At 48.4% G+C, this 22,507-nt stretch overlaps 1 protein-coding gene across 1 annotated transcript; it reads right to left on the reverse strand.

Moving 5' to 3' along the window:
• Positions 1 to 768: 768 nt before the first annotated feature.
• On the reverse strand, positions 769 to 18,959 carry LOC121271061 (D(2) dopamine receptor-like). Its single transcript, XM_041176765.1, has 8 exons — positions 18,706 to 18,959; positions 17,938 to 18,252; positions 13,094 to 13,203; positions 6,716 to 6,855; positions 5,349 to 5,548; positions 4,070 to 4,156; positions 2,214 to 2,553; positions 769 to 1,330 (listed from the first exon to the last, which is right to left on the reverse strand). The coding sequence occupies exons 1-8, from the start codon at positions 18,745 to 18,747 to the stop codon at positions 1,134 to 1,136; spliced, it is 1,431 nt and encodes a 476-aa protein (XP_041032699.1). The 5' UTR covers positions 18,748 to 18,959; the 3' UTR covers positions 769 to 1,133.
• Between the last annotated feature and the right edge of the window lie 3,548 nt (positions 18,960 to 22,507).

Raw genomic sequence — 22,507 nt, forward strand, 5'->3', positions numbered from 1 at the left:
TACATTTCTCAGTATATTCATTGCTTTGAGGCATTATGTCTGCCAGAGATTGGATTAAGGAGAAGAAAAGGCTTGCATTGCCATCAAATTAGAACACGTAGGATGGCCATTTGGCCCATTGAGACTGTGCTGGCTCTCTGAAAGAACAGTCGTGCAAGTTCTAGTACAATCTCATTGCTTTTATATTCTGTGCCTCCATTTATAGACTCAAGGAACCCATGCGCTTTTATTACCACCTTATCAACTCTGTTGAGTTGAACAGTAGCCTTGTGGTCATGTTACTGGACTCAAAATCTAGAGACGTGAGTTAAAATCCCACCATGGCAGGAAGGAATTTAAATTAGGTTCAGTAAATAAAGCTGGAACTAAAAGTGTGTAACAATGATCATGATCCTATCATTCTTGTTGTAAAAAACCAATCTGGTTCACTAATGTCCTTTAGAGATGGAAATCTGCCATCCTTACCCGGTCTGGCCCACATGTGATTCCAGACCCACAGCGATGTGGTTGACTCCTAAGAGTCCTCTGCAATGGCCCAGCAAGCCGTTCAGTGGTATTCAAGAAGGCAAATCCCCATCTGCTCAAAGGGAAACGAGGGAGGGCAATAAATGCCAGCCATGAATGAACAGAAAATAAAGGGCCTGCCAACTTTAGGTTTGGGCTAATGTCTCTCTGCTCATCTCCACATGACCCATACGTTACATTTCGTGGTGGCACAATGATCAAGGACTGCATTTAATTCTGAGGATGCTAGCTTGGGTGCCAGGAAATGGGAACTTCAGTAAGGAACGCAACAACTAAACTCAGAGTAGGTGGCGATGGAAGGTGTTTAGGTGTAGAGACTGTACGTAAACTACATAACATTGTGATGTGAGCACTCATCCTTTTATTGTCACTTTCAGAAGGTGCCAGTGTGTAGTACTCTCATGTTCCTCCGTCTTGGGCAGGAAGTGATCATTCTGGCTTCCTGTTAGGGTGTGGTGAAGACAGCAGAGACGAGGTGTTTATAGTCTGGGATCCTTAAAAGCCCCTGTCTCTCGTGTGGAGACATCAGACAGTTGCAAATTTCATGGTCTGGTCCCTTGGCTCTCAATTGCACAGTTCCTGTTCCAGAGTCGGTCCCTGTTCCAGAGTCAGCAATGCAAGATCTTCATGAAGGCTTTGCGGAACTCCACGTTGAAGGTCGTGTAGATGATGGGGTTGATGGCGCTGTTGACGTAGCCCAGCCAGGTGCAGGCGCTGTAGAGCGCTGGCGGGATGTAGCACCTCTGGCAGTGGACGTTCAGGATGTGAGTGATGAAAAACGGCAGCCAGCAGATGATGAAGACGCCTGCCAATCCGACAGAGAGAGAGAGAGAGGAAAAGAGTTGTCAATGCACATGTGGCCATTTGTCATCGCAACGCAGTGACTCGCGAAAGGGTTCCTACCCCACTCCGAGCCCCTCAGCCAAGTGGCAACAGGGCCTCCATTAATTACTTGCAGTTGCTAGTTCTTTGCTAAAATTCACATTACATCCCTGGCACACAAGCTTACAAATTTGGTATCATCGGTATAGAATCGATCCTAGAACATAGTGATTCATACAACTTAGCCTATCGTTCTAGATCATTGAAACACTATAGGACTCAGTCTAATCTACTGGAATATGGTAACACCATACACAGCCAATTAGTCTAGATCACTACATTTCCTTGCAGCTTGGCCTATTGCTCTAGAACGTTGTGGTCTCGTGGAATGCAGCTGATTGTTCTAGATCATTGCAAAACCCATAGAACTTGGAATGTTGATCTAAATCATTGTGCTACAAAGCAACTTAACTGATGGTTCTAGATCATTGTGCCACAAGGCAATTTTGCCTATTTTTCTAGATCATTTCAAGACTATGGAAGTTAGTCTAGTTATAGAACATGTAATTTAGCCTCCAGTGCAAGATCATTGCAAGATCCATGGAACCTATCCTGTTCTTCTAAATCATTGAGACACAATGGAATCTCGTCTATTGTTCTAGATAGTTGCAACGACATAGAACTCGGCCGTTTATTCTAGATCATTGTAAGAACCGATAGACCTTGTTTATTCCAGATCAATGCGGCACAATGGCACCTAACCTACTGTTCTAGACCACGGGGAGTTTGTGGATCTTGGGCTATTGTTCTAGATTGACATGACTCAGTGGAACATAGGCTATTGTTCTAGATTGTTCTAGACTCACCCAAGACAATCGCCAACATCTGTGTTGCTTTCTTCTCCTTCTGGTGGAACAGTTTGCCTTTCGCGGCTGATTTGGCCACTGGCACATGTTTCTCGTCCGACACCCTCCGCACCTCAAAAGCACTCCGCCTGAAGAACCTTGCTTGGCCATCGCACTCGGGGTCCGCGGATACCTTGATGGAGGAAGGGGCCTTCCATTTACCGGCCATCAGGCAGGAGCCGGAAGTGGTCCCGAGCTGGAAAGCCAGCGGACTTCCTGTTGGCCTTGACCTCTCGGGTGACCCCACAAAGAGGACCCCCTCAGATTCTTCAGAGCAAGGGATTGCTTCTCGTACCAGTGTCTAGGATGCCAAAAAGAAAGAGAAAATGGGTGTTACCAACAGCCAATAGCACGGCTCAGAGCGCACACAAATCACAGGAGAGGACAAGGAAGGGAATGACAAAGGGCCCTTGTCTCCAAGTCACCATTTTGTACGTGGGGTGTGGGCATTTAACTTGTTCACAGAATCATACTGCAGGGGAGAAGGCCATTAAGCCCATCAAGCCTCTACTGGCTCTTTGAAAGAGCTTTCTAATTAGTCCCACACTCCCGCCCTCTCTTTGCCCAACAGACCTGCAAATTTCCCCCCTTCCAGTATTTATCCAATTCCCCCCTTTTGAAAGTTCCTGTTGAATCTGCTTCCACCGCCCTTTCAGGCAGCGCCTTCCAGATCACAACAACTCGCTGTGTCAAAATAAAAATCCTCCTCATCTCCCCCCTCTGGGTCATTTCCCGATTCTCTTCAATCTGAGTCCCTCTGGTTACCGACCCTCCTGCCACTGGAAACAGTTTCTCCTTATTGACTCTATCCAAACCCCCTCATGATTTTGGACGCCTCGATTAAATCTCTCTCTTAACCTTCTCTGCTCTAAGGAGAACAATCCCAGCTTCTCCAATCTCCCCATGGAAGTGAAAGGAATCTAGGTAAAAACAAAAATACTTGGAAAAACTCAGCAGGTCTGCCAGCATCTGCGGAGAGGGATACAGTTGACGTTTCGAGTCCGTATGACCCTTCATCAGAACTAAGACATATAGAAATGAGCTGAAATATAAGCTAGTAGAGGGGGGTGGGACAGGTAGAGCTCGATAGGGGCCCAGTGTTAGATGGAGGCCAAGAGGAGACTGCCAATGATGTCATAGACAAAAGGACAAAGGGGTGTTGACGGTGGTGATGTTGTCTAAAGGACGTGCTAATGAGGACATTAAGGGTAGCAAGCAGGACAAGCTAGTGGCAGATGGCCCTAGTGGGGGTGGGTTGGGGGGAAGGAATCGAAATGGGCTAAAAGGTGGAGATGAAACAATAGATCAAAATAAATTTTAAAAATAGGAGGGAAAAGAAAAAAATATAGTTGTAAAAAATTTAGAAATTATTGGAAAAAGGGGGATCGGAAAGTGAATGGGGATGGAGGAGGGCGTTCATGATCTAAAATTGTTGAACTCAATATTCAGTCCGGAAGGCTGTAAAGTGCCTAGTCAGAAGATGAGGTGCTGTTCCTCCAGTTTGCGTTGAGCTTCACTGGAACATGAGGAATTGGGGTTCTGTGTGATGGGAATGGATCGATCTATTGACATTCTGTGCAACAGGAGTGAAGGAGAAGGGGCTTGTTCCATTGGGATTGTGTACAATGGGAGTGAGTGGGGAGAGGTTTGGGTCCAATGAGATTCTGTGCGATGGCAGCGAATGGGAAGAGAGTTGATCAATGACCTGTGGAATGATTGGTGACCTTAGTGACAAGTGGGAATTTCAGCCATTCAAGTTGAACTGGGAACATGTCAATCAGCTCCGAGGATTCTGATGTCTCCAGATGAGGCCTTACCAATTTCTTTTTACTCACACTGGTGCTCCCATTTGATTGGACCATTAAAGTGCAAAGTTGGACATCTTCTGGGTGTGTGCACTTACTCTGAAACCAAATCAGACAAAAAATGGAATTATCGACCCTGGCAACAGTGTCAGCGCCAACATGGATACAAATACTTCACATTGGCCATAAAAAAAATCCATTGTTTACAATTTGAATTGAGAGATTATTCACTAAATAATCCTTTCAAAATGACTAATTTAAGGATTGCATTTTGAAAAAATGTATTTGTTCATGGGGCGTGGGCTTCGCCGGCTGGGCCCAGCATTTGTTGCCCATACCTAATTGCCCCTTGAGAAGGTGGTGGAGAGCTGCGTTCTTGAACCGCTGCAGTCCATGTGGTGTAGGTACACCCACAGTGCTGTTAGGGAGGGAGTTCCAGGATTTTGACCCAGTGACAGTGAAGGAACGGCCGATATATTTCCAAGTCAGGATGGTGAGTGACTTGGAGGGGAACTTCCAGGTGGTGGTGTTCCCATGTGTCTGCTGCCCTTGTCCTTGTAGATGGTAGTGGTCGTGGGTTTGGAAGGTGCTGCCTAAGGAGCCTTGGTGAATTCCTGCAGTGCATCTTGTAGATGGTACACACACTGCTGCTACTGTGTGTCGGTGATGGGGGGAGTGAATGTTTCAGGTGGAATATGATCGTGTGAAACGTACAGTAATATTGCACAAGGAAATTTCACCCTAAAAATATGTTTTTTTAAATAATAAAGCAAGATACTGTCCCCATCAAACACTCCCAGGTCAGGTACAGCACGGGGTTAGATACAGAGTAAAGCTCCCTCTACACTGCCCCCATCAAACACTCCCAGGACAGGTACAGCACGGGGTTAGATACAGAGTAAAGCTCCCTCTACACTGCCCCCATCAAACACTCCCAGGACAGGTACAACACGGGGTTAGATGTACAGTTCCCTCTATACCTGCCAACCTGCAGCTTCCTACAAATGACTGACATCCTGTACCTGTGGTGACATCACTTCCTCAGTCAGCCTGTATCCTCCCTTAAATAGCAGGTTGTAAGCAAACCTGCGTTATGGCAGTGTGTCCGATACACAATGGATCGAAGCCACTCTAACTCATGTCGAAATTGAACCCGTGCAGCCTCTACACAAAGTGAACTTGGGCAGAATTTAATCGCAGCATCTAGAGGTTAAAGGCCAGTCACTTACACCACACCCACTATGCACATCCCCTTATTTTAATATTTGAGCTTGTTATTTACTCTTCTGACCTTTATGGGTGGTGGGACTTCATGCTCCATGGCAACGCTGATCCTCTTAGCTGCCACCCGCTTCCTCCTCCGTCTCAGCATGGCATAGATCTGGACGTAAACCAACAGCGTGACGATGAAGGGAACGTAGAAGGAGACAATAGAGGAATATAAGACGAAAGAAGGGTTCATGATGGCACAGATGGTCTCGTCCCTTTTATCTGGAACAGGACAGAGCGCATTCATGGTCTCCATAATTGCAAAAAATGTCACTGAGTCACTGGAGAGGATGCAACTAAAGGTTCACAAAGATGGCACTGAAATTACGAGCTTATAACTACCAGGCAAGACTGAACGGGCTGGGGCTCTTTCCTCTGGGAAAGAGAAGGCTGAGGGGTGACCTGATAGAAGCCTTTAAAATTATGAAAGAGTTTTGACAGGGTAGATCCAGAGAAGTTGTTTCCACTTTTGGGGCGGGGGGGTAGGTGGGTGGAGACCAGAACTAGGGGGCCACCAATATAAGATAGTCACTAGTGCTGTATGTGCCTGCATGCCACTGTAATGTAAAGGTGCTTGGCAGAGTAAGGGTTAGAGTGGGACTGCAGAATAGCACCACCCACGGTATGATGTATAGAGTCACATGGTAACAGACTGAGAGAACAGTCTAGAGAGAACACTCTGGAACCAGCCTGCATGGAGGTAGCAGTGCCATGTATGACAGTAACCTGGGATCTGTAAATAGATAAAGAGTTGATGTTTAAATCTACAAGTCTCAAGGTCTCATCGTTGAGACACCACTGTGCACCATAATACAACATGGTTGGCAGTGGTGGGATACCAGCGTAGTACAACAACTAATAAATCCAATGGGGAATTCAGGAGAAACTTGTTCACCCAGAGAGTGGGGAGGACGTGGAACTCAATCCCACAGGGAGTGGTGGAGGTGAATAGTATCGATGTATTTAAGCAGGAAGCTGGATAAACACATGAGGGAGAAAGGAAGAGAAGGAAATGGTGATGGGGGGAGATAAAGAGTGGGTGGGAGGGGGCTTGTACGGAGCATAAATTCTCCTCATCTCCCCCTCTGGTTCTTTTCCCGAATCTCCTCCATCTGTGACCCTCTGGTTACCGACCCTCCTGCCACTGGAAACAGTTTCTCCTTATTGACTCTATCCAAACCCCTCATGGTTTTGGACGCCTCGATTCAATCTCCCCCTTAACCTTCTCCGCTCTAAGGAGAACAATCCCAGCTGCTCCGGTCTCTCCATAGAACTGAAGTTCCCAATCTCTGGGACTGCTGTGAGAATTCTCATGCCCCTCCCCCACCGTAGAAGGAGATATTAGAGGAATAAAAGGTGAAAGAAGGATTCATAATGGGCACAGCTTACCGGGGTGGTTTTTTAGCCCGAACAGCAGTGGGCATGAGATGGCGAAGGACAGCACCCAAACCATGGTTATCATCAATGTGACTCTCCGCTTGGAGCTGTAGTGGGTATTGTATAGCATTGGCATGGCAACCGCTGTGTATCTGCAAGGGGTGGACAAGAAACAGGTTAGAACTGTTGACGAACCGGACGGTCTTTAAAAAACTCCAAAATAGGTGATGAGTGAAGCCAAGGGAAGTGGGCTCAATAGGCCAAATGGCCTACTCCTGTTGCCATGGCAACCAAGGGAGGTTGAGGATGAGGATCCATTGATCCAATCGGAAAAAGGTACACAGTACTGGCTAGAACTAGCAAACAACCAGATAAATAGGAGCAGGAGGAGGCCATTTGGCCACTCGAGCCTACCCCGCCCATTCATTAAGATCACGGCCGATCTTCTACCTCAACTCCACTTTCCCATCCTCAGTGCCTAAAAATCTATCGATCTGAGTCTTGTGTATACCCAACGACAGAGCATCCACAGCTCCCTGGGGCAGAGAATTCCAAAGATTCACAATCCTCTGAGTGAAGAAATTTCTCCTTGTCTCAGTCCAAAATGGCCAACCCCTAAGGCTGTGACCCCCCCTGCCCCATTGTTCTCCACTCCCCAGCCAAGGTGGGGGTGGGGGGGGTTAACAGCCTCCCAGCATTAACCCTGTCAAACCCCCAAAGAATTTTGAACATTTCAATGAGATTATCTCTCATTCGTCTAAACTCCAGAGAATATGGGGCCATTCTACTCAATCTCCCCTCATAGGACATCCCTCTCATCCCAGGAATCAGTTTAATTAGAGTTAGGGGTGGGGTTAGGGAGTTAGGGGTGGGGTTAGGGAGTTAGGGGTGGGGTTAGGGAGTTAGAGGTTGGGTTGGGGTTAGGGGTAGGGAGTTAGGGATGGGGTTAGGGTTAGGTATAGGGATGGGGTTAGGGGTAGGGAATTAGGGATGGGGTTGGTGTTAGGGGTAGGGAGTTAGGGATGGGGTTGGTGTTAGGGGTAGGGAGTTAGGGATGTGGTTGGTGTTAGGGGTAGGGAGTTAGGGATGGGGTTGGTGTTAGGGGTAGGGAGTTAGGGATGGGTTTAGGGGTAGGGAGTTAGGGACGGGGTTGGGGAGTTAGAGATGGGGTCAGGGAGTTAGGATTAGGGGTAGGGAGTTAGGGATGGGGTTAAGGAGTTAGGGTTGGGGTTAGGGGTAGGGTTAGGGATCTAGAACTGTGCACTATACACTTTGTGTGTAGTCTCATGAAAGACCTATATAATTATTTTTAGACTTCTTTACTTTTATATGCCATCCATTTGCAATAAAGGCGGACATACCATTTCCCTTTCGAGTTCCTTGCTGTACCTACATGTTGGACTTTCTGTGCTTCGTGTACAAGGACACCCAGGTCCCTCTGCATCCCAATATTTCCCAGTTTCCACCATTTCCAACCAGGATCACAAGCGGGACAGCCTCTCTCATGGGAGGGTCCCATTCTGTATCGAGTTGCCGGGAGGAGACGGGGGGTGGGGGGTGGGGGGAACCTTGTCAATGCACATCGGGAGAACCTGGAGTCATGAGAGCGCCTCTCGCCGCCCATTGGGTCTCGCCGGCCCACCCCTCCAGAAACTAGGAAGCCCAGGGAAAGTAATGGAGGAAGGGGGCAGGGTGGTGATAAAGGCCTGAGGAGGGAGGTGTTGTGTGGGGGGGTGGGTGGGTGAAGGGAGGAAGGAAAGAGCCTAGCTACCCTTATGCAGCCCAGAGGGCACTCCACTGACAATGGCACAGGTGTGTCATGTACCCTCACGGGACCCTGATGTGCATGAATTCAGACGGACACATAGGAACGTATGAATTAGGAACAGGAGTAGGCCACTCGGCCCCTCAAGCCTGTTCCACCATTCAATAAGATCACGGCTGGCCTGATTGTAACCTCAACCCCATATTCCTGCCAACCCCTGATAACCTTTCACCCCCACCTTGTTAACCAAAAATCTATCCAGCTTTGCCTTAGAAATATTCAGACTCTGCTCCCACCGCCTTTTGAGGAAGAGAGTTCTAAAGACACACATCCCTCTGAGAGAAAACAATTCTCCTCACCTCTGTCTTAAATGAGCGACCCCCTTATTTTTAAACAGTGACCCCTAGTTCTGGATTCTCCCACAAGAGGAAACACCCTCTCCACATCCACCCTGTCGAGACCCCTCAGGATCTTAAATGTTTCAATCAAGTCACCTCTTACTCTTCTAAGCTCCAGCGGATACAAGCCTAACCTGCCCAACCTTTCCTCATAGGACAACCAGCCCATTCCTGGTATTAGTCCGGTAAACATTCCCCCAACTGCTTCTAACGCACTTACATCTTTCCTTAAATAAGGTGACCAATACTGTACACAATACTCCAGATGTGGTCTCACCAGTGCCCTGTACAACTGAAGCTTAACCTCCCTACTTTTGGAATCAATTCCCCTCACAGTAAATGATAACATTCTATTTGCTTTCCAAATCACTTGCTGTACTTGCATAATAGCCTTATGTGATTCATGCACTAGGACACCCAGAACCCTCTGCATCTCAGAGCTCTGCAATCTCTCACCCTTTAGATAATACGCCTTTTTTAAATTCTTCCTGTCACACCCCTGCCACCCGATGCCAAAAGGACTGGAGAAGCGAGTTACCCGCCACCATTTTAAGTCTGTTGCTTGTGCAGTTTCCGCCAGACGGAGTGACTTAAACCCCTTTTCCTGATCTTCTCAGGACTTCACAGCACCGAAGGAGGCTGTTCTTCATCCCTTCTGCATTTCCTGCACTGCCAAAATCCGAGAGGCAAGAACTCTCAGGAAAGACTGAACAGGCTGGGGCTCTTTTCTCTAGAAATGAGAAGGCTGAGGGGGTGACCTGATTAAGACGGTGAAAGGGGTTTCGATAGGGTAGACATAGAGAAAGTATTTCTATTTATGTGGGGTGTGACCAGACCCAAGGGCCATCAACATAAGATTGTCACTAAAAGGTGAGGTGGTGGCATAGTATTAACGTCTGGACTACCAATCCAGAGGCCCAGACTAATGCTCTGGGGGATATGGATTTAATTCCCACCACACTGGTAGGCGGAACTTAAATTCAATTGATAAATCTGGAATTGAAAGCTAGTCTCAATAGTGGTGACCATCAATTGTCAGAAAAACCCTGTTTGTTTCACTGACGTACTTTAGGGAAGGAAAGTGTGATAGAGTGGATTTTCTAGGCAGCTTTGCTTGGTGGAAAGGTTGAACTTTATTTACAAGACAGCAGCAGCAGTTACATATGTGCATCTAACTCTATAACTAAAGAAGAAATCTCTCTGCACTGCTAACTCATTGGTTTACACAGATCATGTGATCTTACAACATAGGCGTATTCTTAAAGCTACAGTCCTACGTTTATCAGAGCTACAATTACTACAGATCCCCCCACCAACCCCCCCCCCACCTTAAACTTTTCTGTACATTTTGTATTTACGAGGATATTTATCTCATGACATTACAATATTTACACAGGTCATGAAATTACAAGTTCAGTCTTTCAGGTGGTTTCCTGATCCGTGTGGAACGTCACAGCTCCACGGCTTCCGATTCTTTTGTAGGAACCACATTCTCTGGAACCGCGTTAATACCAGGTACCTTATTAGGCACAAGGCAGTTCAGTGTCTTCCACTCTGACAGAGACATCGGGCATGTCTATCCTTGGTTGAGCAACTTCAACAGGAACCACATGTTCAGTAATGGTTACAGGTGGAGCATCATTTTGTTGGGGTATCTCCCTTCTTCTTAAATGACCCACATGCTTACGGGTGATCTGGCCCTCCACTTCCACGTGGTACAGCAATGGTCCAGTCACACAGCTTACTTTAGCAGGTAACCACTTCCACCCTCCACCGGCATTCCTTACAAACATTGTTTCTCCAGCAGCAAATTGTTGCTCACGGCTGTGCAAATCAGGAGACACTTTTTGGTTCCCTTGACTTTTCTCCACCTTCCCCTCCAAATTGGGGAGGTATCAGGCTTAGTCATGTTTGAAGATGGCACCTCATCAGTAACTCTTGCTCCTGTCATAGTGTGTGTGTGTGTGTGTGTGTGTGTGGGGAGGGGGTGCTGTTCTGTAGTGAAATAGGAAATGAGCAAGTTTGGTTTCCGATGATTCACCTGCTAACTTTTTCATTCCCGCCTCTTATTGTCTTTTCAGGATCTTCCTCCTTTTGGTCTTCTTCTTTCTACCACAGAGTTTAGTCTTGGTCTTCATCTTGACTTCACTGTTGGCCAGACTTCTCTCAGCTGATTTCCCAACCTGTCTGAGCTCAGTGGTTGAGTTACCCGTGACTTCATTCTCTTCTCGCATCTTGGAAAGTTCTACGAATTTTCCTTTCAAAGCCTCTTCAGCTTCATTCCGCTGATTCTTCAGCTATTCTGTCTCCTTCGTGTATCTGTTGGGCTTCCTCCCGGAACCTTGAATATTGCTGCGTCTCCTGCGCCAACTGGTTCTTCAGTTTGTTCAGAGTGACGTTTAAATTCTTCCTGCTTCTCTTCGTCATTTTCCAGAGGTACGAGCTTTGACCCAAGGGGACCTTGTCGTGTGTGAGGGTCTTTCAACAGGGGTTTCCGTTCCTTTGCGAAACTCACTCGCTTCATCTTGAATTCCGTCATTCAGCAGAGCCTGCTTAAGTTTCTTCTGCTATTCTTCCATGCAATTGTTTAAGACAGTCTTCAGCTTGCTGAATGGCTCACACACTCCGTTCCCATCCAGGTGCGGTCCTTGGACTCTCCAGGTTTTTCCGAAGGACCTTGACTTGTTCCTTTTCCAACTCAGGAACTCTTCCAGCTTCCTTATGAAATCTCACTGGCCGATCAAGGTTCGTTGCCCTCAACCAATTTCCACCTAGAAGGCTTGGCCCTCTACCTTCTAATATCATCACTGGTAGTTGTGCTGTTTGGTGTCTATAATGAACAGTTACTCTGGTGATACCTTTTACCTGGATATCTTCACCTGTGTACGTTTTCAACTTGACAGAAGTTTGTTCCAAATTTAATTGTTGAGCACCCTTGTTTAAATATCTGAAAGTGTGTTCCCTTACTGCAGTGGCAGAAACGTCAATGTCTACTTCCATTTTTAAGAGTTTCCCATTCACCTGTAAAGTGACAGTGACTGGTTCTGTCTTCCCAACGTTCATATCGAATAAGGATTAAATGTCGGAAATGGTTGTTTCTGGCTCTTCCACACTATAGACTTCATTGGGCTTTGCTTGTTGCCTGGAAGCCCGTTTTAATCTCACTTTGCAATGTTTCAATATGTCTTCTCTTTTGCGACAAAAATAACACTCCCACCTTTTTGAGTTGCCAATCGTTAGTACGATTGTTTCCACGTTGATAAAAATTAGTTTTCTAATTTACTAATAAACTGGTTCCTCAATTTTCCCGCTTTGCGGCGGAGTCCTGGATTTTTGTGCCACTTTCGGTTGACCGTTCCCACCCAACTAGGAAAAGGGCACCATTTTGTGCACTTTGAATCACTCGTGAATCCCTTCCAGCGCTTTCCATCGCAAGCGCTATTTCTAACGCTTTCTTCAACTCAAGTCAGCAATCATCGCTGAATAGCATCCTCTTGCACGCTACAGACCAAAACGATCTCTGAGCATATCATTCAGGCTTTCACCAAAATCACAATATTCCATTCGTTGCTTTAATTTCACCACGTAGGTCTCCCTCGGGGCTGTATTCAGTGAACTGAACCTGAACCTCTGCATTGTGACTGAAGGTTTGGGCTGAAAATGTTCCTAATTTACTGAGGGCCTTCAAATCATGGACTCTGGGGACCATCAAGCTTCGAATTAAACTGTAGGTTTTGCTCCCACAAATACTCAGGAGAATCGCTCTCCTCTTTTCCTCCCCCTGTGCTTAAAGCTACAGTCCTATGTTTATCAGAACTATAATTACTACAGAAGACCCTTTCATAGACCCACAGAGAGGTGGTTGACTCTAACCCTAACACTGGCAGGTCACTCAGCTCAAGGGCGATATTGACCTTGCCAGCGGATGCCCACATTCCTAAAAAATAAACCCAGTGGGGGATTCAGGAGAAACCTCTTTACCCAGAGAGTGGGGGGAATGTGGGACTCGCTCCCACAGGGAGTGGTGGAGGTGAATAGTATGGATGTATTTAAGGGGGAATCTGGATAAATACATGAGGGAGAAAGGAGTAGAAGGATATGGTGAACGGAGTGAGGTGGAGAGGAGGCGGAGGGGGCTCATGTGGAGGAGAAACACCGGCACAGAGAAGATGGGCTGAATGGCCAGTTTCCGCGCTGGCGAAGGTCACTGAAAGCCCCCCCGGTTACCTGTCGATGCTGATGGCACACAGGTTGAGGATGCTGGCAGTACACAACATCACGTCCAGTGTCACAAAGATGTCACAGTGAACCCAGCTGAAACGCCACTCGCCGACCACCTTTAACCAGAGCACAGTACAAACAGCATCAGCAGCAGATCACAGCCAGGGTGTCACCCCTTCAAACAAACCTTTCCACAAGACCACAGAGCACCTCCAGCCATCCGGATGTCCGTTCATTGACTGGAGCTCCATGTCCAGCGTTAAATCCAGATAAAAGATCTGCATTCCTACCATGCCTTACCCTCTGGGTCTGACCTAGACATTAACTCTGTTTCTTCTCTCCACAGATGCTGGGTGTTTCCAGCATTTTCTGTTCTCATTTTGGGTTTCCAGCATCTTCAGTGTTTTGTCCTTCTGCTGCCTTTGGGCACAAGACAGCTAAGAGCAGAGCCTCGAAACTTTTGCAGGTGGTGTGGGAGGGGCTGCAGTGGGGGTGGGAGGGGGGGGGTGGTGGGGGTGGGGTGGGGGTGTGCAGGGAACAGAGCCCAAGGACCACCTACCCCACCCGCTTTCAATTGTCACCCCCAAATTAGCTCATCAGAATGAACAGGAAGAATGGCTCCAGGGAATGTGTTCATGGAAACCTGAGGTGAATCCAAACTCAATCTTAGAATTCTCATTCCTGTTTTCAAATCTCCCCTTGTGGCCCCTCCCTATCCCTGGAACCTCCTCCAGACCCTACAACCCTCCCTATCTCTGTAACCTCCTCCAGCCCCTACAACCCTCCCTATCTCTGTAACCTCCTCCAGCCCCTACAACCCTCCCTATCTCTGTAACCTCCTCCAGCCCCTACAACCCTCCCTATCTCTGTAACCTCCTCCAGCCCCTACAACCCTCCCTATCTCTGTAACCTCCTCCAGCCCCTACAATCCTCCCCTTCTCTGTAACCTCCTCCAGCCCCTACAACCCTCCCCTTCTCTGTAACCTCCTCCAGCCCCTATAACCCTCCCTATCTCTGTAACCTCCTCCAGCCCCTACAACCCTCCTCTTCTCTGTAACCTCCTCCAGCCCCTATAACCCTCCCTATCTCTGTAACCTCCTCCAGCCCCTACAATCCTCCTCTTCTCTGTAACCTCCTCCAGCCCCTACAACCCTCCCTATCTCTGTAACCTCCTCCAGCCCCTATCTCTCTCTCTCTCTCTCTTTCTATCTCTCTCTCTCCTGCTATAAGATGTTCCTTAAAATCCTCACTTGGTGACTGAGGTTTTGGGTCACCGGTCCCTCATATGTCCTGATGTGGCAGGGGGGTCAAATATTGTTTGACAATCGCTCCTGTGAGGCATCTTGGAGATATTTCATTAAAAGTGAAGGTGCTGTAGAATCATAAGTTGCTGTTGAAATTATAAACTTTTTGCGGCTGTTTTGCTGTTGACAGATGCACATTCATTGACATTTTCATTAAATAACACATCAATTATTAATTCTAGCCACAGGAAAAAGCCTAGACATTTTCATATTCTAACCATGAATATGCCAAGTGAACATGTTGATTTGAATCATTTGATTATGTCTTATAACATCATCTTAACAATCTCCTGTTGAGAAACTAACGCTCATCTTGCACCGACATTAATCAAACTTTCCGAACATTGGCTTAACACTTGGGTTGTTTCATGCATTTGTCACTGAGGCCCATGGAGATATTACATCTCCACTGAAAAGAATATAAAAGGCGAAAACAGTAATTCGAGTAGTTTCAAGATGAAGAACGTTCCAAGAGATGAAACGCTTGTGGACAATCTAGACAGTACGAAGTATAAATTAGTTTGACAAGCACTGCAGCAATGAATATTACAGTAATTCTCATTTCCTATAAAACTCATTTTGCTCCAGGTTTAATTGTGCGAGAGTAGTGCGGTTAGATATCTAGCAGAGACATTATACAAAATTAATTATCTAGCAGTTGGATGATAATGAATGAATATTTTATCATTTATGCACTGAATCGCTTCATTATGCCCGCCAATCTCATGTTTGCCTTTTCTTTATCTGAAGTGGTAATGAAAAGCGATTGAGAGATGGGATTGCGAGACTCGCTCTTTGGAGGATCACCAACCCTCAGAAGCGTGCCTGACAGCTCCAATACTATCTATCCTCCATCCATGATGATCGTTCAGCACGTTGGCCGTGACAGCGTGGGAAAGGTTTTTTCGCTAAGACGGATAAGCCTTCAGTGCAAGTGAGCCTCACCAGTAATACAGGGGAGGCCAGGAAGAGCTACTTTTAATCACACAGCCAGTTGTTGTGATCTGGAAGGCGCTGCCTGAAAGGGCGGTGGAAGCAGATTCAATAGGAGCTTTCAAAAGGGGGAATTGGATAAATACTTGAAGGGGAGAAATTTTCAGGCTATGGGGGAAAGAGCAGCGAGGGGTGGGGGAGAGTGGGAACTAACTGGATTAATCTTTCAAAAAACTGCAGCAGACTCAATTTTCTTTTTATCTTTTCATGGGATGTGGGCATCGCTGGCAAGGGCCAGCATTTGTTGCCCATCCCTAATTGCCCCTGAGCTGAGTGGCTTGCTCGGCCATTTCAGGGGGGCAACTAAAAGTCAACTGCATCGCTGTGGGTCTGGAGTCACATGTAGGCCAGACTGGGTAAGGACAGCAGATTTCCCTCCCTAAAGGGGCATTAGTGACCCAGATGGGTTTTTACAACAATCGGTGATAGTTTCGTGGTCACATGACTGAAACTGGCTTTCAATTCTTGATTTATTAACTGAATTTAAATTCCACCAGATGCCTTGTAGGGATTTGAACCCATGTCCCCAGAGCGTTAGACTGGGCCTTCAGATTACTAGTCCAGTGACATGGCTACTACGCCACTGTCTCCCCATTCGATGGGCCAAATGGTCTCATTCTGTGCTGGACCATTCCATGATGGCCCAATTGAATGGTGAAACAGGCTCGAGGGACTGAATGGCCTCTCCTTATTGTGTGAAGTTTTGGTCTCCTTACCTAAGAAAAGGTATATTTCCCATAGAGGGAGGGCAGCGAAGTTTCACTAGGCTGATTCCTAGGATGGCAGGATTGTTGTATGAGGAGAGATTGGACCGACTAGGCCTGTATTCACTGGAGTTCAGAAGAATGAGAGGGGATCTCATTGAAATGTATAAAATTCTGACAGGGATGGACAGACTGGATGCAGGGATGATGCTTCCTCTGGCTGGGAGGGTCTAGAACAAGGAGTCACAGTCTCAGGATACAGGGTAGGCCATTTAGGAGTGAGATGAGGAGAAACTTCTTCACTCAGAGGCTGATGAACCTGTGGAATTCTCTACCACAGAGGCTGTGGAGGCCAAGTCACTGAATATACTTAAGAAGGAAATAAATAGATTTCTGGATTCTAAAGGTATCAAGGGGTCTGGGGAGAGAGCGCAGGAGTCCTGAGGTAGAGGATCAGCCATGATCATATTCAATGGCAGACCAGGCTCGAAGGGCTGAATGACCTAAACCTGCTCCTATTTTGTACAGTCAGGGTTTTATGGCCCCACCGTGGCATCTACCCACCCAGCCCCCACCCCCCAGCGGACGCAGTGAGCCATTTAAATCTCCATTGGTAGGATTAGTAAGTTTGTGGATGACACAAAGATTGGCTGGGTGGTTAACAGTGAGGTTGAGTGTCTTGGGCTACAGGAAGATTTCGACAGGATGGTCAAGTGGGCAGATAAGTGGCAAATGGAATTTAACCCTGAAAAGTGTGGGGTAATACACTCTGGAAGGAGTAATTTGAAGTATTCAATGAACGGCATGGCACTAGGAAGTTCTGAGGAACAAAGGGACCTTGGCGTGTGTGTCCATAGATCTCTGAAGGCAGAGGGGCATGTTAGTGGGGTGGTGAAAAAGGCATATGGGATACTTGCCTTTATCAATTGAGACATAGATGACAGAAGTAGGGAGGTCATGTTGAAGTTGTATAGAACCTTGGTGAGGCCACAGCTGGAGTACTGTGTGCAGTTCTGGTCACCACATTATAGGAAGGATGTGATTGTACTGGAGGAGGTGCAGAGGAGATTCACCAGGATGAAACATTTAATTATGAGGAGAGGTTGGATAGACTTGGGTTGTTTTCGTTGGAGCAGAGAAGACTGAGGGGCGACCTGGACGAGGTGTACAAGATTATGAGGGGCATGGACAGGGTGGATAGGGAGCAGCTGTTCCCCTTAGTTGAAGGGTCAGTCACCAAGGGGATATAAGTTCAAGGTGAGGGGCAGGAGGTTTAGGGGGGATGTGAGGAAAAACATTTTTATCCAGAGGGTGGTGAAGGTCTGGAATGCACTGCCTGGGAGGGTGGTGGAGGCAGGTTACCTCACATCCTTTAAAAAGTACCTGGATGAGCACTCGGCACGTCATAACATTCAAGGCTATGGGATAAGTGCTGGTAAATGGGGTTAGGTAGGTAGGTCGGTTGTTTCTCACGTGTCAGTGCAGACTCAATGGGCCGAAGGGCCTCTTCTGCACTGTGTGATTCTGTGATTCAGTCCGGCGGGACAGTAATATCCCGCCCGGCGGATGGGCTGTAAAATCCTGGCCTCTGTTTCTATAGGGTCGAGGTCAGTCTTGTGTTGTTCGCCAATCGCCTGGTATCTAAATGGGTGACCGGAACAGCGACCTTGTTCTGGCCACCACTGATGCGCAAGTGACAGACTCCAGGAAGGGAAGTGGGAAAAGGGGCTTAGGACCTCTCCGGCGGTGGGGGGGGTCGCTGAGGCGTGATGTGGGTCGCTTGCAAGGCCCAACGCCCTTCGGGGGCCCTCCTGCCCGTCGATAAGCGGGAGCGAACTAATGGTTTTACCTCCAGATAGACGACCCAGGGCATCACCAGCATTGCCACCAACAGGTCTGCCACAGCCAGGCTGACGATGAGGTAGTTGGTGGTGGTCTGCAGTGCCCTCTCCCTGGACACTGCCATGCACACCAGCACATTGCCAAACACCACCACGACGATCAGGAGGCTGAGCAAGGCCGCGTAGTAATTGTAGGGATGCCTCCACTGCCCGCCGGTCCCGTTACTCCAGGGCCCCAGCTCCCTCGTCTGCGAGTCGTTCAGGGCAGCCAAGCTTGGAGCAGCCATTGGCCGCGACCTCTGAACTCCAACCTCCTCAGTAGCCTGCAGAGGAAAGAAGGCAAAAAATTTAACTCCAACCAAGGGGGAAAATGGCGCAGCAATACCGGTGATCCGGGCACCAAGGGTAAAAGGGAAGCAATAGCGGCAACAACAACTTAGCATGGCAAAGCGTCCCAGGGTGCTTCACAGGAGCATTATGACATTTGACACCGAGCCACATAAGGAGATGTTGCGGCCAATAATTTGGTCAAAAAGGTCAGTTTTTAAGGGGTATCTTAAAGGAGGGGAGAGAGAGAGAGAGAGAGTTGGAGAGGTTTAGGGAGGGAATTCCAGAGCTTAGGGCCCCCAAGCAGTTGAAGGCACGGCCGCCAATGATGGAGCGATGGGAATCGGGGGACGCTCAAGAGGGCAGGACTGAGGAACGGAGGGAGGGTTAAATCAAGTGATCTGCTCATTAACCGCCTTGAAGTTGGCTGTGCTCAATGTGGCACCTACCTTTGGTACTTCTGTCATTTGTTGTAAAAGGCTTTGGGACATAGGCAGGTCCAAAATGCGAACAATAGTTCTCTAAAGTGTCCATATAAACACCCCTTAAACGGTGCCTCTGAATCCAATCTAGTTGGCTTTGTCCAACAGTAAAGATTATGTTCGGTGAAGGTGTCATCTTCGGATGTCCGATGGTAACTTAATCCGATTCTGTTAAAACTACCTCATCAAGACATTTATTAAATCAGTAAAACCTCTTGTATGTCAAGCACTGTGCACAGACTATTTATAAGCACTAATCAGTTCACATGAGGGATGTGTGTTCACAATGCCTCGAGAAGATAATTATATGAAATCTATCAGCCATGATAGGAACTGCACAATTGCGGTCCCCAAACTATTGTTAACTCATTCACTGTATATCGACTGGTCTACACACGGAACTAAATTACTCAATAGATAATGATCTGCAGAGGTTGGATAATACTCAGGGACAAAAACCCACCAGTCTGCTCAGCCCTGTCCCCTCTCTCTCTCTCTCTCTAGATTCTTTCTCCACATAAATCCACCTCATCCTCTCTACTTACCTCTTTGAAGACTGCCCAATCCTCTCCTCTCTTCCTGCTAAGTGGACTTCCAATCCCAATGTAAACCACGTAGGCCAATCTCACCGGGTATCAATCAGCCAATCCCATCCCTCAGGCCAAACCTCTGGTACCCTCCTCTCTCTTCCGAGGTTAGGAGCAGGGGAGGGAGGAAATGCCTGAGGAAGGAACGAGGGAGAATGGAAGGGAAGGAAAGATGGAGGGATGGAAGGAATAAATTGGGAAAAATGATTGGAAGGGAGGGAGGGAGGGAGGAAAAAATAGGAGGGAAGGAAAGAATAAACTACTGGATTCCATCTGACCTTTTCTCCTCTGTAAAAACCACTGGATCCCATCCTGACCCTCTCTCCTCTCTGTAACCCACTGGATTCTGCTCTGACCCTCTCTCTTCTGCAAAACCCACTGGATTCCACCCCGACCCTCACTCCTCTATATAACCCACTGGGTTCCATTCCAACCCCCTCTCCTCTCTATAACACACTGAATTTCATCCTGACACTCTCTCCTCTGTATAAACATGGAGAGGAGAGAGACCGGGAGAAATGGGAAAGAGATAGAGTTGGGATTCAAACCCTCAATTTTCCAGAGGTGGGGGTGGAGGAGAGCGAAGGGAGAGAGAGAGAGGAGGGAAGAGAGAGGGAGGGAGACAGAGAGAGAGAGGGAGAGAGATGGAGGGAGGGGGGTTGGGGTCCGAGAGAGGGGAGAAAGAGAGAGATTGAGGTAGGGAGGGAGAGCAGACTAGAGAAGGAGGGAGAGTGAGAGAGAGAGAGAGCGAGAAAGGGAGATGGTGAATGGGGATGGAAGAAAGGGAAAGGGAGAGAGAGAGAGAGAGAGCAGGAGATGGGGGGAGTGGGAGAGGGAGAAACGGAGAGGGAGACCAGGTGTGAGAGAGAAGGGGAGAGAGAGAGAGACCTTGGGGAATGAGGGAGCAGGAGAGAAGGAGAGAGACGCTTTTTTAAAAATTTATTCATGGGATGTGGGCTTCGCTGGCTGGGCCAGAATTTATTGCCCATCCCTAATTGCCCCTGAGAAGGTGGTGGTGAGCTGCCTTCTTGAACCGCTGCAGTCCATGTGGTGTAGGTACACCCACAGTGCTGTTAGGGAGGGGGCTCCAGGATTTTGACCCAGCGACAGTGAAGGAACGGCGATATATTCCCAAGTCAGGATGGTGAGTGGCTCAGAGAGGAACTTCCAGGTGGTGATGTTCCCATGTGTCTGCTGCCCTTGTCCTTCTCGATGGTAGTGGTGGTGGGTTTGGAAGGTGCTGTCTAAGGAGCCTTGGTAAGTTCCTGCAGTGCATCTTGTAGATGGTACACACACTGCTGCTACTGTGTGTCGGTGGTGGAGGGAGTGAATGTTTATGGATGGGGTGCTAATCAAGCGGGGCTGCTTTGTCCTGGACGGTGTCGAGCTTCTTGAGTGTTGTGGGAGCTGCACTCATCCAGGCAAGTGGGGAGTATTCCATCACACTCCTGACTTGTGCCTTGTAGATGGTGGACAGGCTTTGGGGAGTCAGGAGGTGAGTTACTCACTGCAGGATTCCCAGCCTCTGACCTGCTCTTGTAGCCACAGTATTTATATATGGCTCCTCGAGGTGTTAGTAAGGAGGACAGGGCTGAGATTGCTGTTGTCGTTTCCAGTGCCGATGTTGATGACAGGTGATCCGTCCAGTTTCGTTCCTTTTTCGAGGCTTTGTAGCTGTTTTGATACAACTGAGTGTCTTGCTCGGCCATTTCAGAGAACATTTAGGAGTCAACCACATCGCTGTGGGTCTGGGGTCACATGTAGGCCAGACCGGGTAAGGACAGCAGATTTCCCTCCCTAAAGGGCATTAGTGAACCAGATGGGTTTTTACAACAATTGACAATGGTTTCATGGTCATCATTAGACTTTTAATTCCAGATTTTTACTGAATTCAAATTCCACCATCTGAACCCACTACCATTCGAACACGGGCCCCCAGAGCATTACCCTGAGTCTCTGGATTACTAGTCCAGCGACAATACCACTACACCAGCGCCTCCCCTAACTGGGGAGTGGGAGAGCGGGAGAGAAGGAGAGACCGGGGGAGTGGGAGAGCAGGAGAGAAGGAGGGACCGGGGGTGTGGGAGAGCGGGAGAGAAGGAGGGACCAGGGGTGTGGGAGAGCGGGAGAGAAGGAGGGACCGGGGGTGTGAGAGAGCGGGAGAGAAGGATGGACCGGGGGTGTGAGAGAGCGGGAGAGAAGGAGGGACCGGGGGTGTGAGAGAGCGGGAGAGAAGGATGGACCGGGGGTGTGAGAGAGCGGGAGAGAAGGAGGGACCGGGGGTGTGGGAGAGCTGGAGAGAAGGAGGGACCGGGGGAGTGGGAAAGCGGGAGAGAAGGAGGGACCCGGGGTGTGGGAGACCGGGAGAGAAGGAGGCACCGGGGGTGTGGGAGAGCGGGAGAGAAGGAGGGACTGGGGGAGTGGGAGAGCAGGAGAGGAGAGAGAAACCAGGCAGAATGGGAGAGCGGGAGAGAGAGACTGGTGGCGTGGGAGAGTGGGAGGGAAGGAGACCGAGACCAGAGAGAGTGGGAGAACAGGAGAGAAGGAGAGAGACCAGGGGGGAGTGGGAGAGAAGGAGAGAGAAACTGGGCAGAATGGGAGAGTGGGAGAGAAGGAGAGAAAGACTGGGGAGTGGGAGAGCAGGAAAGAAAGGGAGGGAGAGCGGGGATTGGGAGAGAAAGTGAGGGAGACTGGGAAGTAGGAGAGCAGGAGGGAAGGAGAGGGAGACCAGGGGAGTAGGAGAGCAGGAGGGAAGGAGAGAGAGACCTGGGAGTAGGAGAGTGGGAGGGAAGGAGAGGGAGACCAGAAGAGCGGGAGAGAGAGGCGGATTTGACAAAGAACCAGAATAAAACAGTGACAAAAACAAGCAAAAGTGTTAGTCAGTGACTGTGGAGGGTGCACCATCCAGTGTGTGGGCAGAAAGAAATGAATCATAAAACCTTACAACACAGGAAGAGGCCATTCAGCCCATTGCGCCTGTGCTGGCTCTCTGAAAGATCTATCCAATTAGACCCTTCCCCCACGTCGCTCTTTCCCCAACAGACCTGCAAATGTTTCCCCTTGGAGTATTTATCCAATTCCCTCCCTTTCGAACGTTCCTATTGAATCTGATTCCACCGCCCTTTCAGGCAGGGCCTTCCATTCATTTTGCTTCCGTTCACCAAATTGAGCAGCACTGAAGG

This window comes from Carcharodon carcharias, chromosome 29, assembly GCF_017639515.1.
Source record: "Carcharodon carcharias isolate sCarCar2 chromosome 29, sCarCar2.pri, whole genome shotgun sequence".
Lineage (NCBI taxonomy): Eukaryota > Metazoa > Chordata > Chondrichthyes > Lamniformes > Lamnidae > Carcharodon > Carcharodon carcharias.